General features: G+C 45.2%; 3 protein-coding genes across 5 annotated transcripts in view; 1 reads left to right on the forward strand and 2 right to left on the reverse strand.

Annotated features, from left to right (window-relative positions):
• The window catches only part of LOC6725635 (unconventional myosin-XV), a 32,048-nt gene extending 29,698 nt beyond the window's left edge, over positions 1–2,350 (forward strand). For both annotated transcript variants that reach the window (XM_039296351.2, XM_039296352.2), the window contains 2 exons: positions 417–1,559; positions 1,623–2,350. In XM_039296351.2, the coding sequence (XP_039152285.1) occupies positions 417–1,559; positions 1,623–1,790 (1,311 nt within the window). In that variant the 3' untranslated portion in view covers positions 1,791–2,350. The remainder of the gene's footprint in view (positions 1–416; positions 1,560–1,622) is intronic.
• Positions 1,995–5,463, reverse strand: LOC6725636 (protein jagged-2). 2 transcript variants are annotated; one of them, XM_016172748.3, is made up of 8 exons: positions 5,320–5,463; positions 4,684–4,823; positions 4,479–4,617; positions 4,260–4,418; positions 3,881–4,072; positions 3,749–3,809; positions 3,421–3,551; positions 1,995–3,362 (listed from the first exon to the last, which is right to left on the reverse strand). In XM_016172748.3, exons 2-8 carry the CDS (start codon positions 4,819–4,821, stop codon positions 2,497–2,499), a joined length of 1,686 nt encoding a protein of 561 aa, XP_016038853.1. In that variant the 5' UTR covers positions 4,822–4,823; positions 5,320–5,463; the 3' UTR covers positions 1,995–2,496. The 2 variants fall into 2 exon arrangements, with proteins under 2 accessions (XP_016038853.1, XP_039152287.1); XM_039296353.2 differs by having other exon boundaries at positions 4,684–4,829.
• A 471-nt stretch (positions 5,464–5,934) lies between these two features.
• Positions 5,935–16,573, reverse strand: part of LOC6725637 — a 74,802-nt gene continuing 64,163 nt past the window's right edge. The window contains exons 4-6 of the mRNA XM_039296605.2: positions 15,227–15,347; positions 7,596–7,672; positions 5,935–7,535 (exon numbers count right to left, since the gene is read on the reverse strand). Coding sequence (XP_039152539.1) covers positions 6,982–7,535; positions 7,596–7,672; positions 15,227–15,347 — 752 coding nt within the window. The 3' untranslated portion in view covers positions 5,935–6,981. The remainder of the gene's footprint in view (positions 7,536–7,595; positions 7,673–15,226; positions 15,348–16,573) is intronic.

Raw genomic sequence — 16,573 nt, forward strand, 5'->3', positions numbered from 1 at the left:
ACCTCAAAGTCAGAAAGGAAAGGAAAATGAAGATCGTTTTACAAGTCAGTGGATCACGAGAGTACCTTATCACGTATAGTTATTATATAGTATGAAGATAAGGGATGTGCAATCCAAGGAGCAATATTTATAAAGGAGCTTTTAGCTTTTGGGTAAAATGTGACCACTTGACAAGTTCCAGTTTTGCAAACTTGATTTGAGTGGCAAACAGGAAGAGTTGTTATATAAAGTCAGCAATCGGAAGTCTTTTAAGTTGTATCTTGAACAAACCAAACTGTCAGTTTCCGTATTGAACATGTATGATTTGAGTTATGGTTATCAAGGAAGAAGACTTTCAAGCCGGATATTTATATTGGAATAATAATATTCAACTTATTTGACTAATTTGTTCCAAATGTTTCCTTTTTAACCAACAGCATTGTCACAAATACTTGGCCCTGCGCGACGAGGTCTACTGCCAGCTGATGAAGCAGACGACGGCCAACCGGTCACCATGTCCGGATAGCTCGCAGCGTGCCTGGCGCCTGCTCAGCATCCTGGCGGCATACTTTGGCTGCTCGGACGCACTGCGTCCCTACCTGATGGAGCACCTGACCTCGGCGGCATCCGATCGACGCCGTTCCTGTCACGGCACAGCGGCCGTTTGTCTGACCAATCTCCGAAAGACGGCCCGCTGCGGCGGCCGCAAGAATGTGCCCAGTGTGGAGGAGGTGACGGCCGTGTCCGCTGGACGTTCAGCCAGGCGACAAATCTACCGCCTGCCCGGCGGAGCGGAGCGTGTGGTCAACACCCGTTGCTCCACCGTGGTGGCAGATGTCATTGCCGAACTGTGCGCCCTCCTGGGCGTGGAATCCGAGGCGGAGCAGCAGGAGTTCTCGCTGTACTGCATCGTCCAGGGTGATGCGTTCACCATGCCGCTGGCCGCCGATGAGTATATCCTCGATGTGACCACGGAGCTGCTCAAGTCCGGACAGCCCTTCTACCTGATCTTCTGCCGATCCGTTTGGCATTTCGCCTTGAAACGAGAACCGGCTCCCATGCCGCTCTACGTGGAGGTGCTCTTCAACCAGGTGGCGCCTGATTACCTAGAGGGTCTGCTGCTGGAACTGCCCGGCAATGGGGTGCCCGTGCCGGAAATGGTCAGGGATATGGCGAGAATCGCTGCCCTGCTCCATCGGGCCGCCGATCTGAGTCACGTGCCCGCAATGAAGGAAATCAAATTCTTGCTGCCCAAGCCGGCGCTGGGTATCCGTGAGATCCGACCTGCCCAGTGGGTGGGTCTCGTTCAGTCAGCGTGGCCGCAGGTGGCCAACCTGAGTCCCGGCCAGGTGAAGGCGCAGTTCCTCAACGTGCTGGCCACCTGGCCGCTCTTCGGCAGCAGCTTCTTCGCAGTGAAGCGCATTTGGGCGGAGGAGGGTCCGCATGTGGAGGATAACCATAGTCCCATGTGGCGGGATCTCATCCTGGCGCTCAATCGACGTGGCGTCCTCTTCCTCGATCCCAATACACACGAGACCCTGCAGCACTGGAGCTTCATGGAGGTCATTTCCACGCGAAAGGTGAGGAGTTGGAATTGCCTGCCAAAGGGAATTGTTTTGCTTACTGAAATTATATTATTGCAGGTTCGCTCGGAGGATGGCGCCCTCTTCCTGGACATGAAGGTGGGCAATCTGATGCAGCAGCGCGTGATCCGCGTCCAAACGGAGCAGGCCCACGAGATCTCGCGCCTGGTGCGCCAGTACATCACCATGGCGCAGATCAGTCAGCGCGACAAGCGGGAGCTCAACTAAGGCAACCAGGATTGCTCTTGCAATACCCATTATTATTATTATAATTATTATGATTATTCGTATCGATATTGTATTGAGTTATTATTCTCTCTCCCATATTTCCACATATTTTTTTGTCGATTCGTAAGTCTCCCCTACCAGTTACATATATTTATTAACACCCATATGCAGGAGTCATATGTATGTTTAGATGTCTATGTTGTGCTGGCTTCCATATCCCAACTTTCGATACCCAATCCAATCGTACTACCCCCAACTCGGTGGCGCTAAGATGGCCATATAGATCCCCCTTCAAACCCGAACTCGTAGTCCCCCATTTGTCTTAAGTTTAAGCGAACCAAGTGCAATCCGAGTGCAGGAATTGAACTCCCACAGGCTCTGAGTCCAATCCTCTAATCTCCTATCCCAATTTCGATTCAACGACTTCTTGTAGAACTTAAGATTAGCAAACTTTAATAATATCATTTTTTTTTTTGACATTTGTTAAATCGAAAATTGCTTAGCTTAATCCCTAAAATTATCATAAATAAATACAATTTATATATGTATATCTATCGCAATGGATGGAGTTTTTTAATTGGATGTTTCATTCAATAGTTTATAATAAATATTCGAAAAAAATAGCTTTGAGATGCTGGATAAGTGGCCCTTAACTGAACAATGTGTATATAAAAGAGGGATTACTTGTCATTTGTCAGTTTCTTAACTATATAATATTTGGTATGAGTTGATCGCTGTCATCCTCCTCGTCGTCCTCGTCCTCATCCTCCTCCTCATCGTACTCGCCATCCTCATCCTCCTCATCATCCTCGTCATCTTCGTCCTCCTCCTCGTCCGCCACATTTGGCTTATCCTTGTGGCTGGTCACGGATGTTGCTGCTGTTGTAGCCGTTGGTGGTGTTGTTGCTGTTGCTGTTGCTGTTCCTGTTCCAGCTGGCGCCAAATTTGCTATTGTTTGCTCCTGGCTAGCAACGATGGGCGGCGGGGGGCGTGGCTGAGGTCCTGTCGCTGCCGTCACACTTGTTGCATTACCCTTTACGGCTTTTTCGCCGGATGTGAGGGGAATCGGGGTGGCACGCCTCGTTGTAACGGCGCTTAACGCTTCATTAGTCGCATTGTGGCTGCCAGTTCCAGTTGCCACCACCAATGTCGTCCTTGTGGCGTTGCTGTTGCCGGGTAGTGGATTCATGGGTCCTGCTCCAGCTCCTGCTCCTGCGGCTGCCACGTTGGCTGCGGTGTCATTTTTCCGCCGCTCCGGCTCGTTACCCGTCGGCAACTTTTCCCCAACCAGCCCGCCTCCTGGCGCGCTGTCATCGGGCACACCTGTGCCGATGTCCTGCTGCCCGTTCTGGTCCAGTTCGCCATCTAGTTCCAGTTCGAGTTCGGCGGGTGTGGGCGGTGTGATTCGCGGTGGCGCCTCTGAGGTCAGCAGAAAGTCATCGCGTATCTCGCAGTTCTTGCCCAGAAATCCCTGCCGGCACTGGCACTGGTAGCTCCCATCCTCGCGACTCAGCGAAGTGCACTTGCCCCCGTTTTCGCACGTGTCCGGATGCTCCACGCAGTAGGTGAGCTCTGTGGGTCAACTCGGTCAATTCCCCGTGGGCATGGTCGCATATACGGATATACTCACTCTCGTCGCACAGCATTCCGCCCCAGCCGGGATGGCAGTTGCACTCCCACGGCGCCTCGCAATCCCCGTTGGCACATCCCGGATACGGGAAGCACTTGTCGCACTGGCTGCCCGTCCAGCCCACCTTGCAGCTGGAGAAGAAGGGGATGTCCGTGAAAATTGATGGCAAATATGGGTTAGTTTTGCTGTTAGTGCTAAGCTAACTGAGCCATAATGCTTGGGAATGTTAAATTAATGATTAAAACAGTTGATTTAGCCCAAAAGGGGCACTCCAGTTTGCCGAACACATCTTGTGCATTTCCTTCATTGAAATGCTGCTCCTACTTACCGGCACTCGCCAGGTTTGCGGCAATATCCGTGCTGCTTGCTGCAATCTGGGTCACAGATTGCTGGAATGGCGGAATGGAGTTTGGGATTAGTAGGGTGGATGGTGGATCCCTTTGGTGGTTGCAGGACTTACGCGTCTGGCAAAGTAGTCCGGTATAGCCGGGTAGGCAGAGGCATTCCAGTGGCTTGTTGCAGGTGCCGTGCTGACAGCCTGGCATCGTGGCGCACTCGGAGCAGGTGCGTCCGGCATAACCAATCCGGCAGCGGCACTCCCCAGGCGCCTCGCAATATCCACGGGTGCTGTGGCATCCGGTACGGCAACTTGCTATGGTTGCGCGCGGATTGGAGGAAATTTCAAATTGCAATTGAGTAATCGGATTGGACAGAAAAAGGCATTTTTGATCTGTTGTAAATGTTTTATAGCAAGTACAACCACCAAAACGATACTAGTTCCCTATGTTTTAACTTAAGACCAATCATGTAGTTGTTATCCTTTTCCGGTAACTACTTACGTTCCGTGCAGAAGAGTCCCGCCCAGCCAGGCTTACAGATGCACTCGAATGGTTTGGTGCAACCGCCATGTTGGCAGCCAGGAAGCGGGATGCACTTGTCGCAGAGTTCGCCGCTGTATCCGATGCGACACCTGCATTCCCCGGGTCTCTGGCAGTAACCTGTGAGATAGTGAGTTCTGGGGCCACAAGATAGGGAATCAGCTGAAGGAGTAAACATACCATTCATCGGGTCACAGCCCCTTCGACACATGGGCACCTGGCAAAGATCACCCTGCCACCCAGGAAGGCACTTAAAGTCACCTTTTTCATCGCAAACATAGTGTGCATTTTGTCGCTGTTTCTGTGATTTCTCACAGGCCTTGGGTAATCGGAAACTTTCGGGATTAGTTCGAGAAAATTATGAACTTCAGGTTCTCCCACTTACTCGCTGTTTCCAGAGTGGAATATTCGAATTACTACTTTGCCGCGCATCGAAGTTGCGTCTATAGGCACTAATTTCCTCCAATTTGAGGGCGGTGATCGCGGTCACCAGCAGGAGAGCCGCCTTTTTGTCTGACAACATATCTAAATCTGATTTAATATATTTATAATTATTTAAATAAATGTTTATTGTTTTCTTATACGTTTGACTACTCCGTTAAAATTCCCTTCAAATAATGGCTTTTATGTGTACATTAAAAGCAAGATCATCTATGTTGGATCTAGCGACCTCTTCACAAACAGTTTCTTAGACTTTAAACCAACTTAATGTGCTGAACTTTATGCCTGAATAAAGAAAAGCTAAGTGTAGGCCTTGTCAAATGTCTAGATGTTTTCGTTTATCGGCTTAAACGAAAAGTGTTTTCGTTTGGCCAAACTTAGACCGTTAAAAGAAATCGACGGCCCACGGCCCCTCGTCGCAATTAACATGTTCGAAGACAACTTTCTTCGCGGCCGAACCAAAAAGAACGGGAATCACACCGCCGACAGAGAACCGACAACCAAACAACCGATTTCTTGATGAATCACCACCACTGTCCAGAAGAAATGAAACTTGAAGAATGCAAATGCAAAGAATTACTCTTAACGGTGAAGACTGCAGCTTCTTGTCGGCGGTCCGTCTCGGTCTACGATCGCTTTGGGACTAATCAAGTAGCCGCCTCGTCGGACCAGCTGCCTCTGGCCGATTCTCGACTCTTTCTTCAAGTCAAGTCAAGTCTTCGCTCTTCTCTCTATCATTCTTCTGGCCTTCACCGTGAACTCGAAGCCTCGAAGCCGAGAGGCAAAGCCAGAGAAAGAGCGCTGAAAGGCACCTGACCATTGGTGGTAATTGGGTCAACCGGTAAACCCAAAACAGCTGAGTACTCAAGCACAGTGGGTCCAGATATGGTTTTTATGGCCCTCTCTACTTTGGAAAAGAAGCAAACTATTACCACAAAATAAGAGAAGGAAATAATTCTGATTCTAGGTTGAATAACACATATTTTAAATAAATTCCCTAATTATAAAAGAATGACAATAGATTAAATGCCTTAACAGATTTTCTTCTTAAATGCCCAAAAACTATTTATTTTATTTCAAAACTAAAAACTTTCAACCCACTGTGCAGCACTCACGATGGAGTCACCAAACAAGTTGTAGATAAACCAGGATGGCTCAAGAGTCTAGATTGCTATATGTTCAAAGACAAGATTGGTTTACTTTAAAATTATACTCGTTCTTTATTGAATGATCTCATTATTGGTTTAATTATAATTATAATAATTACTTCGACATTCGTGTGTACCTAAAATCCAGATTAATGCTAAGATCCAAACGTTAATTCCGACTCCAGAGGGTTGTCTGCCAGTTGGGTAACCAAAATTTTGTGGGCCTCAATCTTTTGCTTTTGACAAATGTATCATATATGTTATGTATGTGTAGAACGTGTGTGTGCTATATGCTTGCGAGTCGGGGGAACTAACGATTAGACAGATACACTCGTGCACATCCACATACATGTATATATAGGTTCTTTCACTACGCAGCTCGACTCCATTTTCACTGTAGATGTTATGCGGTATTTGATGACTTAGTCTCTAGTTTCTAGTATTATCCGATCCGAGATCCGAGCGTCTTCACAGACCCCCAGCATTTATATTGAGTTGTTGGTTGGGTCCTGAGCCCAAATGCTTACACGCGAGGATTTCCTTAACTAATTAGAGAAATGCTCCCCGAAGGAAGTCCACAGCAGCCGGGATGTCAATATGGTTATATGATGAATATCATGTGTGTGGGTTAGATCATAAGTCTTTGAAAGTTTGTTAAATTCATAAAGTATCTAAGATAGCAGAAGTAAGTATGGTCGTATGTCTTCTGAAACCCACAATTATTGAGAGGAATCAAAATTGTAGAACCCCACGAAAACTTTAGAAATGTTTGATATTCCTCCATATATAACCTATATTTCACTGGCAGTGTGTCCTTTATTTCCGGTTCTCTTCTCTAGCGAGACAAAAAAAAAAACCTGACCTCACCACACATACATACATATGCTATGATCTTCTTAATCCACTGGCTTAATGTTTAAACGCTTACATACGATGGGGTACTTTATTGATTTTGGGCCGGAAGTGAGGGGGCGTGGCAGGGGCGCGGGTGATATGATATGATATGATGAGTGGGGGGAGACCGTACACCATAACCTACACGGAGAAAAAAAAATGATCACCGCAACTTGAGTGGGCGGCATGACCACGTCGCCTTAGACGAAGATGAACTGGGCGTGGCCGCACTTCTTGGGCGGACCGACGGTCAGACGGAGCCACTTGCCGCGGCACGACGGCGCCGGCAGCGCACTCCAGCGTGTCGTGCGCCCGGCCAGCCCCTCCCCCCGGCAATGGTAGGTGGGCGGCAGCGTGGGCGAGGGCGTGGCCGGCACGGCGCTGCGCTTTCCCGCTGTCCGGCGGCTGTGGGACATTTGCGACATCTGCGACTGCCGCTGGTGACGGTAGTCGGTACTCTCGTTGCTGTCCGAGTCCAGGGCATTCTGCAGATCATCCTGCTCATCCTGCTCTGGCTCCTCATCCTCCTCCTCCGCTTCGCCATCCTGGTTGGTCGCCTCCTCGTCGCTGCTGGTCTCACGCTGCAGTCGCTCCTCCTCAAGGTCATCCGTCCGCTGGCCATAGGCGGAAGCTGCGGATGAAACTGTGGTCGTGGACGGCGTAGTGGGTCCTTGGGGTGTCCTGGCGGTGGTGGAGCTGCCGGCTGAGTCTTGGATCAATGCCTCAAGGTCACAGCGCACCGTGATGCGATCGCCTAGAAAATAACGTTTTACATATTTAATTGCATAAATTATTTAATATTTATTTTTCTTACCTTCTGTCATCAGATTATATGGCGGCAGCTTGTGGCAGGCTTTCGATGATTTGATTACCTCGAACTCCACGCAGTATCTATAAAGAAAGTTTAAGAATAAAGCAAATTATTAATAATAATACAAAGAAAAGATGAGATTATCTTCATAATTTGCAATACATTCAAATAGAATTCAAGATAAAATCAATTGCAAAGACTAAATATTGCTTAATTAATTAATCCGTGCTCATAATTTGCATCCTACTCCTTCGACACGCTCACTTATTCGTTCATTCAGTCGCTCATTGAGCGATTCATTCGTCCGTTTGGTCCTTCATTGATTATGCATGTCCTTCGGCGACGCCTCATTAGAGGGGCAAAGGATCTGGCTGGCCATTGAGATGTTAAATATTATAATTATTGTGATTCAGATCCAGATTCCATCAACGGACGCAAAGGAGACAGAAACAGCAGCAGGAGCACTGATTTGTGCAATTGTGCGGACTGAAGCGGGCGGCTGAATACAGGACTTCAAAGGAACAGGAAATGCGAATTGTCTATTAAGCCTAACAATTTCCGTTTCCGTTAGGCAAAAAAGAGCAAAAACAAACATGGCAGGCGAAAAATCGAACTGACAAGTGCCTATGAGTGTGTGGTGTGTGGGTGTGCGTGTGTAAGTGTGTAAGAGTGTCGAGAGTGTCTGTGTGTGCGTCTGACAGCTGTCAAGGTGTTGACAACGGAAATTGCGTAGGAAATTTCAAAAGTGCCTGACATTTTGGGGCATTTTTGATTTTACCTACCACTTTCCCACCGCCCACCGGAAAGCCGGGCCACTTAACCCGAGGGCGAAAAAAAGAGGGGAAACTCGTGGATATAGCCATATATAGCTAATATACGCTGGCTGCTGCTGCTCCAATGATGAAGGCAGATTAGCCAGGATGCAGCGGAAATGGAAATTGACGTCGCACTCAGACCGCAGAAAACAAGACTCCCCCCAAATGCCGAGTCATAAGTAAAGAGAATTTGTATTAAAATTGGAGTCGCCATTGGAGATTGTGTGAGGCGCAGGGGAAACAGCTGAAAGCTTAATTAAGTCCCGGCATAAAGCGAACCGAAGGACCCTCTGCGCCCGGGTAATAAAGGTAAATTGAAAAAATTAATGTAAATAAACAGGCGCCGACGCCGCGCCGAGTAATAAAAATAAACAAGGCAATGCACAAAACTCGAGGACCAAAACATAATTAAAGACAAGCAATGCTCTTTGGGCCGGGGGTATTTGTCTGGCCAGGAAACGGGGGGCGAAATCAGCAGCAGGACGAGGTCCTTCAGCCACGGCAATCATAAAATAAAAAGCAATTGTTATGCTTGGCTTGCGGTGAGCGAAGGAATAGCCCCTTATTATTAGCCAGTTCCAGGAAGGCGGTCTTGGCTAAAAATTCGCGCTAAAAGCGCACTGATTTATCAAAAAATGTGACGAGTTGTCTGCGATAAACGGATAATGAAAGGATAAAATGTAAAATGAACCACAAAGCTCAGAATTTTTAATTTATTAACTGATTAACCTTTTAAAGTGCACACAAATCAAAAAATGCAAAAGCACAATAATTTAATTACAAATAATTGAAACATAATCATTTTATAGTCACACATCAAAGAAAATATTTGATTGAGCCGTAATGGAGCTAAGTAAAAACAAATTATTCTGTCAGTCTCATCAAAAATTTACCACATTCAGTTGAATTTCATCCGAGGACTGTTTATAAAACAATTCATGATTATATCCGTCTTGTATTAACAAGTTTTTAAATTTTGTGGTTTGTTAATCTTTGTATTTGCTGTAATTTCTAAATAGCAATAAAAATAGTTGTCCAAAAGTGGAATGTCATACCTCGTTGAATTCGTAACAAAATTCCCTGTCGGCCTGTATTCCAAGTTGGAAATGAAAATTTTTTGCTATTTTTTGCAAATTTTGGTGATGGTACCCCTTATCAAAAATGCGAAAATTTGTTAAAATTTTATTTTTGGGAATCATAAAAACAGTGATAGGGATAGTTAGCTATGTTTATTAGCAGCACAAAACAGTCTTTATTTTAGCTGTGCCAGCTTTTTTGGCCAAGTTATGGCGAAAATCCCGTTTGAAAACATGTGACTTAATTGGCCATAATAATGACTAAACACGAATTTGGGATAATAAATAAAACAAATGCAAACTTAAATTCAATTACTTTTAATGTGCAATATTAACGTCTTGTACGAGTGGCCAAAAATGGTTAATAATCAATACGTGCAATTGAAAAACATTGTTAACAGCCAATTATAGAAAATGTTGTTTAGCTCATAGTATTGTAGAAAAACAGAAATAACACAAAAATTCACTCGGAATGAGGCACTTGGTGTTTTCTCAATCTAAAAGTTACTCCAGCTATTTATCATCCTTGAAATGGCAGCATGGAAAGTGACCCTCCAACGAATTTAGACCACCGGCAATGTTGCCTGACCACAATGGATCAACTTTTGCGGCTTGGCCAGCAAATTTGCGGTCAAAACATTAACATATACATGGAACGACAATTGGTGCTCCCTTTCTGGTCGCCCTGCCCTCTGTGCCGGAAAGTCATTTTCTTGTCAAATATTTTGCCACTTCAAAGGACGACAACTGTCAACAGCAACAACAACAACAAGCAACGACATCGGTCGGCGGCATACAGTCACTTAAAAAAGTATTTGCACTCGCTTATATGAAAGGCAAACAAGAGCTGGTAACAAGATGAAGTAAGCGCCGTTTCAGCTGCGCTAAAAATAATTGCTCCACAAAGTTGGCTCACAGCTGGATGGCCACACGATGTCCCGCTGCCACGCCCCTTTCCCCTCACGCCGACCCCTTGGCACAACGCCCACTTTCCATTTGCCTACCGCCAATGCCGGAAACGAAAACGATGGCGACGACAAAAGGGGCCAGGCGACATTGCAATTTAGACTTGGATAAACACTGGGCAAAATTTCATTCTCTTAGATTATTTTAAATATTGTTTTACAATTTATGCTTATATTTAATAGAAAGTCTATTCTAACTATTGTGCTTTTAATTTAGGAATTGGGCAACTGACTTTGAACAAGACTCAATCAGATACTTGTGTTTTTCAACAGTTTCTGCTATGCCTTTTTATGAGTGCATGCCTTAAGCAACAGGCAGCAGGCCAGGAGGGACTCCTTGGACTCGGACTTGGTCTTAGTCGTGGTCTTGGTTTTTTGCCCGGCCAAAAAGAGAGAGAGGAAGCACTTTGCAGCGCTTGAGTGAGTCGCCTCCGAAGGGAAATGTTAAAGGGATTCCGCTGGACGCTGGTTGTCTTTGTTGTCGTCCCGATCCATCTTCGTCCATCCACTGGCCCACCCAGCCGAATCCAGCCCAATCCCGGCCAGCCACCCGGTCTTTCTTGCGTTTTAATGATGATTGAGAGCGGCGGTGCTGGGAAGAGGGAAGTCAGATTTGGCCGCAGCTCGGAAAACCTTGTTGCATGCTTAGTCAATGCAAAAGCTGATTTGGTGGCGCCACAGTGGGGTGGTTGGGCGCCAACTTGGGGCGCGGCTGGTGGGATTACTGTGACAGTTGCGCATCGCTGGCCACCGCGAGGCAAAAGCAAAAAGCTTTGTGCAAATAAAGCTGTCGGCATGTAGATTAGACTGAAACATTCTAGTTTCCTCGTTGCTTTTGCCCTGTTCCCTGTTTTCTCCTTTTCGACCAAATAATTGATATGGAAGGAAAGTGTCGGAGGTGCAGAGGTGATTGTTTCCTCTGCCATTCGCTTTTCCGATTAAAAATAGAAAAAAAAAATGCCATAATAACGAAGGGAAAATGTGCGCGATAATAGTAAGGATGGTGCTCTAGTGAAATGGAAAGTGGATAAAAGTGCATAAATGTATTTTTAGCTTGGCCAACAGAATTATTTTGTAAAAAATATATTACTCTAAATTCAATATCTATAAGAATAGCATGGAAAACTGGCAGTGAGTGGTCCTTGAAAATGGCAAACGTACTGTCCTTGTTCGGAAAAAAAACTCGTTTAAATAGCTGCGCCCGCTCAATGGGAATTTTTCCATTTAACCATTTCATTTGGCCCCTTTTTGAGATGCTTAGCCTTGTCCTGGAATCTTCAGTTAACCCACCTTTAGCCAGCCCACATTTTGCCGCATTTTGCATGGCAGCTGGCCGCCATTAAGTGCATAATTCAATTTGTAAAGCCGCCGACTTTGAGTGCCCCTAAAAGTATGCAAAGCAGCCGCAGACGGACAAACAGAAAAATCCGCAAACTCCTTTCTCAGTAAAAAGCCGCCTGCATAGATCAACGGGCACAAAGAGGGTGTATATACATATATATGTATAAATGTTTATATATATATATGTATGTATGTGTATGTAAGAGGTTCTGTTGTAATGAAAATAAAGTAGCAGCTTTAACGCATTTTTATGGCTCTTATTCCGTTGTCAACCGTATGCAACAAACAACAACAGCAGAATGCGCGATAAATGCGAATGTGTTGGTGGGGCTGCCAAGGCAATGGAACGAGGATATTAGGTGGGGGATTGGGCAATAAGGACGACCCCGACGCACCTGCTCTATGCAAATGAGGAAGGTGAAAATGGAGAGGGGCATGGGGATGAAATCGTAAAATCTGTCAATTCGCAGACGCATTGTCTTTAATTTCCAGGAGCGAGCAATCAAGCAGGCATCTTTCCTCCTTTTTTTTTTGAGAGCGCATTGCGGGTACAGTGGGGCCTATAATTACCAAACTTGCATTTAACAAAATTAATTTGGTATTAATATGCAACTAGATATACAAAAGTATTATTGCCATCAATCAGAAAAATCCATACATCATTCATCATTTTGACCATTCAATAGATTTGTACATTTCGTACATGGCCATTAGAGTGCCACATATCGATCCTTGGGGTCCTCACACTTTAAGCTTCCTTGTTGCCTCTCTTTTCTGGAGGGAAAAATCAGCGACGTGCTGGTGGAAAGTCCGTCCCTGGCTAGTTGGCGTTTTCCTCGGCCGCTTTGTTTGCTCGCGTCTGCCGGCAAATTTATGCGGTCCAGGCTAATCCTCGTGGGGATTTGGGCTTAAAACGTTTTATTGTTGCCCCACGTAGGCGCAGACAGTGGGCGTGGTCGGCGACGAGTCGGGAGTTGGGGGCGTGGCGCACACACGGCTGTCGACTGCAGATTTCCCAGTTGCCTTGTAAATTTATCGCATTAAAAAAGTGTGAATTTTCAACAACGCCGTTGTTGGGCGACGGCCCACTCTCCTTTGTCCTCTTTGTCTTTGCTGCCACAACCTGCTCCATCTTCGCCTTTTTAATTTCTTTCTTTCTGGCCCTCTTGAGCTGCCTTTGATACGCCCAGCCACCCAACCACCCAACCACCCACTTCACCTTACAGACGCCGCCACTTGACACTGTCATTATGTAAATTAAATTGTGGCGAATTATTGTTTTTATTTTTATTTTCGGTTTGGGCCATCTTCGTTTGTTTTTTGTTTTTCTGTTTGCCTACCCACCACACACCCCTCCCCCCCCACGCATTTTTGCTGTAATTTATGTATATGTTTATTTATTTCCCCACCACTTTCATCTGCCGCCTGTCGCAGCTTTTGTTGTTCAAGTGTATAATTCATAATTTGCGGTTCTCTTCCTGTTGCCGCCTCTCAAATCGCTGACAAAGCAATAAAAGTTTTCCCAGCAAGTTAACAAATCACCAGGGAGGCTGTTCCAGGGGGCGTGGCAGTTGCCAAGGGGGCGGGTAAAAGGAGTCGACTTAATCTGGGTAACTATATTTACGACGGCATCATACAAATTAGCTGCTTAATAGCCTTATTTAACTTGAAGTCTGGGATATAAATAATAAAAGAATTTCTTGTTTTACAGTCTAAATAAGAGTTAGTTTCCAATTTAAGCATCTGGTTATCCCAAAGCCTCTTCAACTCATTCACTTCTTAAATTGACCATAACTCCTTGCTGGCCATTCGTCATTTTGCCATGTTTACCGATTTACTTATGGATTTCGAGTTAGTGCCAGTGCAAACTGATATAAGCCACAATCGATTCGTTTCAATGAGCAAACTCCTTTCGACTTCGACTTCCTTTTCGTCCTTGGTCCTGACCACCCATCAAACGCCCCATCTGTTAATTAAAGCAGGATATACTCGTGCAAACATACACAGAAAATTTAAATTGTCGGCTTGGGCTAAGTTTACTGCTAAATCCCATTCAAGAAAGTTTCAACGCCACCTAATTAAATGTTTGTACAAAAAATCAGTTCCTCTTGGTAATAGAAAAAGAAACTGAAATGCAACTTAAAATCCAAACAAAATTTAAGGATATTCAAAACAAAGAAAAAAAAAAACCAAAGCACGAAATGAAAAATCGTAAAATAATAAAATGCGGATTTGATTTAATTTTGCTTTTGGACGGCGGCGAATAACACAAACAACAAAAGCGAATCGTATCACAATAAACGGCTTTTGATGGGCCAAAAGCACACTTGGCTGGAGAGTGGGAACATCAAAAAAAAGGACCTCTCAGGAGGTTCTTGAAAAAATAAAAACGCTTCTGTCCGAATTCGGCACGTGATTGATGTGCTCTTATTGTGGCATCCATAATGGGCGAGCAAAAGATGTTGGACAGATTTTTCAGCTACCTCTTAGAAGGTAAGAGCATAGGGTATATCTGGCCATGGAAAAAACTCGATACATATAAAAAGTGAATGGCCATCAACAAGTCAAATCCTTAGTTATGGCACACAAAAAAGCGCAAAGAAACCACAAAGAAATTGGCTGGAAACTAGTAAGAGATGGCGTCAAGTAAAATATGGAATTTATAAAATAAGGAGGACATTTGAGAGGCAGAAGAGTAAGGACTCTGTCTTTGTACCGCTTTGTTTGCTTTGTCTGCTCGTGTTTGCCTTGGCCACGCCACAAATACGATATCAAGGACACTTAAGGACATGTAGGCAGGCACTTGGATCAAACGCATATACCACCAACAAAACACAAGCTGGCCAACCTGGCCAAGCAAATCATAAAAAATCAAAGGAGGCAAACAAATGGCACAAAAAAAAAAACGCCAAGCAATAACGAAAGAAGTCGAAAGAATTAACAACGCGTCAAATCAGGGCCAGCTTAGAACAGTTTAATGGGAAAATTCCCCCATACTTTCTGGTTTTTTATGATGGACTTTTATTGCCAGCGTTTATGTTTGCCATCCTTTTCCACCGCCTTGCCATGTTTTCCTTCGGGACATGAAATTATTTTGCATAAAAACTGAACGGCTAGCAAATTTGGGATAAACCCACCCAAGCCGCCCAGGTCGTAATGTCCAGGCTGAATCACATGGGGTGAGCTATAAGTTTTCCCATAAACGACAAGCCAGAGCCATCTGTACGCGAAATTGGGAGATTTGCCAGCTAAGTTTTGTTATATCGATTGATATTTAAAATTAAGCGATGCAAAAAACAATTATATTGAATATTCTCGAGTGTGCTGTACAATATCATATATTAAAAATTCATATATTTAATTGGTTTCATTTACTAACTAAAAAATATACCATCTAAAATATGTCTAAAATTCCGTACAACAGTGCGTATACTTACTCCTGATCATGGTTGTGTTTGTAGGCGTCGCGGTAACGCGTGCGCAGATTGCGTCGCAAATCTCCACTCTCGTTCACATGATGATTGTGCGAGAGTGCAGCTGGCAGAAGAAGGGCCATTTCTGAAAGAAAATAACGCGGAGAATGCTGTGTTATTTTTGGGCAAATCTTCAGCTATTCGCGGGAAATCAATTTCAATGCTCGGAATCCCAAGAGCTCAAGGTTGTGGCTGTTTCGTAACGCACGCATACCTGCCATAATTCAATCGCTGCTCACTCCCGCCGAAAAACACATAGTATATATATACACTTGTATGTAAGCCGGAAGTATGCGTGCCGGAGCGCCTGGGAGTATGCTACGTTTTCCGTGTCCCCCATTTTGTTGTTTGCCCTGTCGTTTGCTCTTTTTCTTTCCTCGCTTGCTGTTTTTTTGTTTTTTTTTTTGTTTTTGCTTCCTCCAGCGCGGAATCAAAACATGCCATTAACAGGCGACCAAATAAAAAAGCCACGCAAACAGCATGAGCTGGATCCGCGCTGCTGCTCCGCCTCCTACTCCTCCTCCTCCTCCTCCTGGTTGCGCCCCTTCAACCGACCGCAGATTGCATAGAAATGCGAACCGCACTGCCATTCCAACCAGCGCCAACCGCCCCGAGTCCCTTTCTGTCACGGAGCCAGCGACAACAGCAGCACCAACACCTTGGATGACCCGACGTGCCGCGGGTGCAGAACGATGCCACATGCCACACACACTCGAAGAAATAAGTGGCACAGAAAGTAGTCAAGAAGTAAATTCTGCCAATTGCATATTTCAAATAAATAATATAGTAGGTTCCAGATCATAAGCAAACTTGAAAGTTATTCGTTTTAAAATCATATAAATATAAATATCCCTTTTCTCGCAGTTCACTGCGCTCCTTTGATTCGCTACTGTGTTTACCCGATATAATTTACGTGTGCGATTTGTTTACTGTTTGCGCAGTGACTCCGTAGCACTCAAAGGATCCTCCGCCGCACCGAGGAAGGGGTACTCCTGGGCGATGTCCCAGCGAAACCATTGCCATGTCAGTCAGAGACGGATGCCAGCAAGGATTGCGGGGAAGCCGTGCTCATTTTAGACGTTTGTAATGAATGTTACCAATCCTGAAATTCCTATTCCCCATTATTGCATTGACTGCTGCACAAGTGCAGAGAAATCGCACACTGCACTATCCTATTAGCTACCAAAGATCAGGAGCTGTGAAAGGGACAAGTTCAGTGGTGGTTGAGCGGAAAGGATTATAAGGGACAGGATCACAGGATAGCTCCTGGAACAAACGGCATGCCAGGGATGATCCATAAGATTGAGCAGT

The sequence above is a fragment of the Drosophila simulans genome, chromosome X (assembly GCF_016746395.2).
Source record: "Drosophila simulans strain w501 chromosome X, Prin_Dsim_3.1, whole genome shotgun sequence".
Lineage (NCBI taxonomy): Eukaryota > Metazoa > Arthropoda > Insecta > Diptera > Drosophilidae > Drosophila > Drosophila simulans.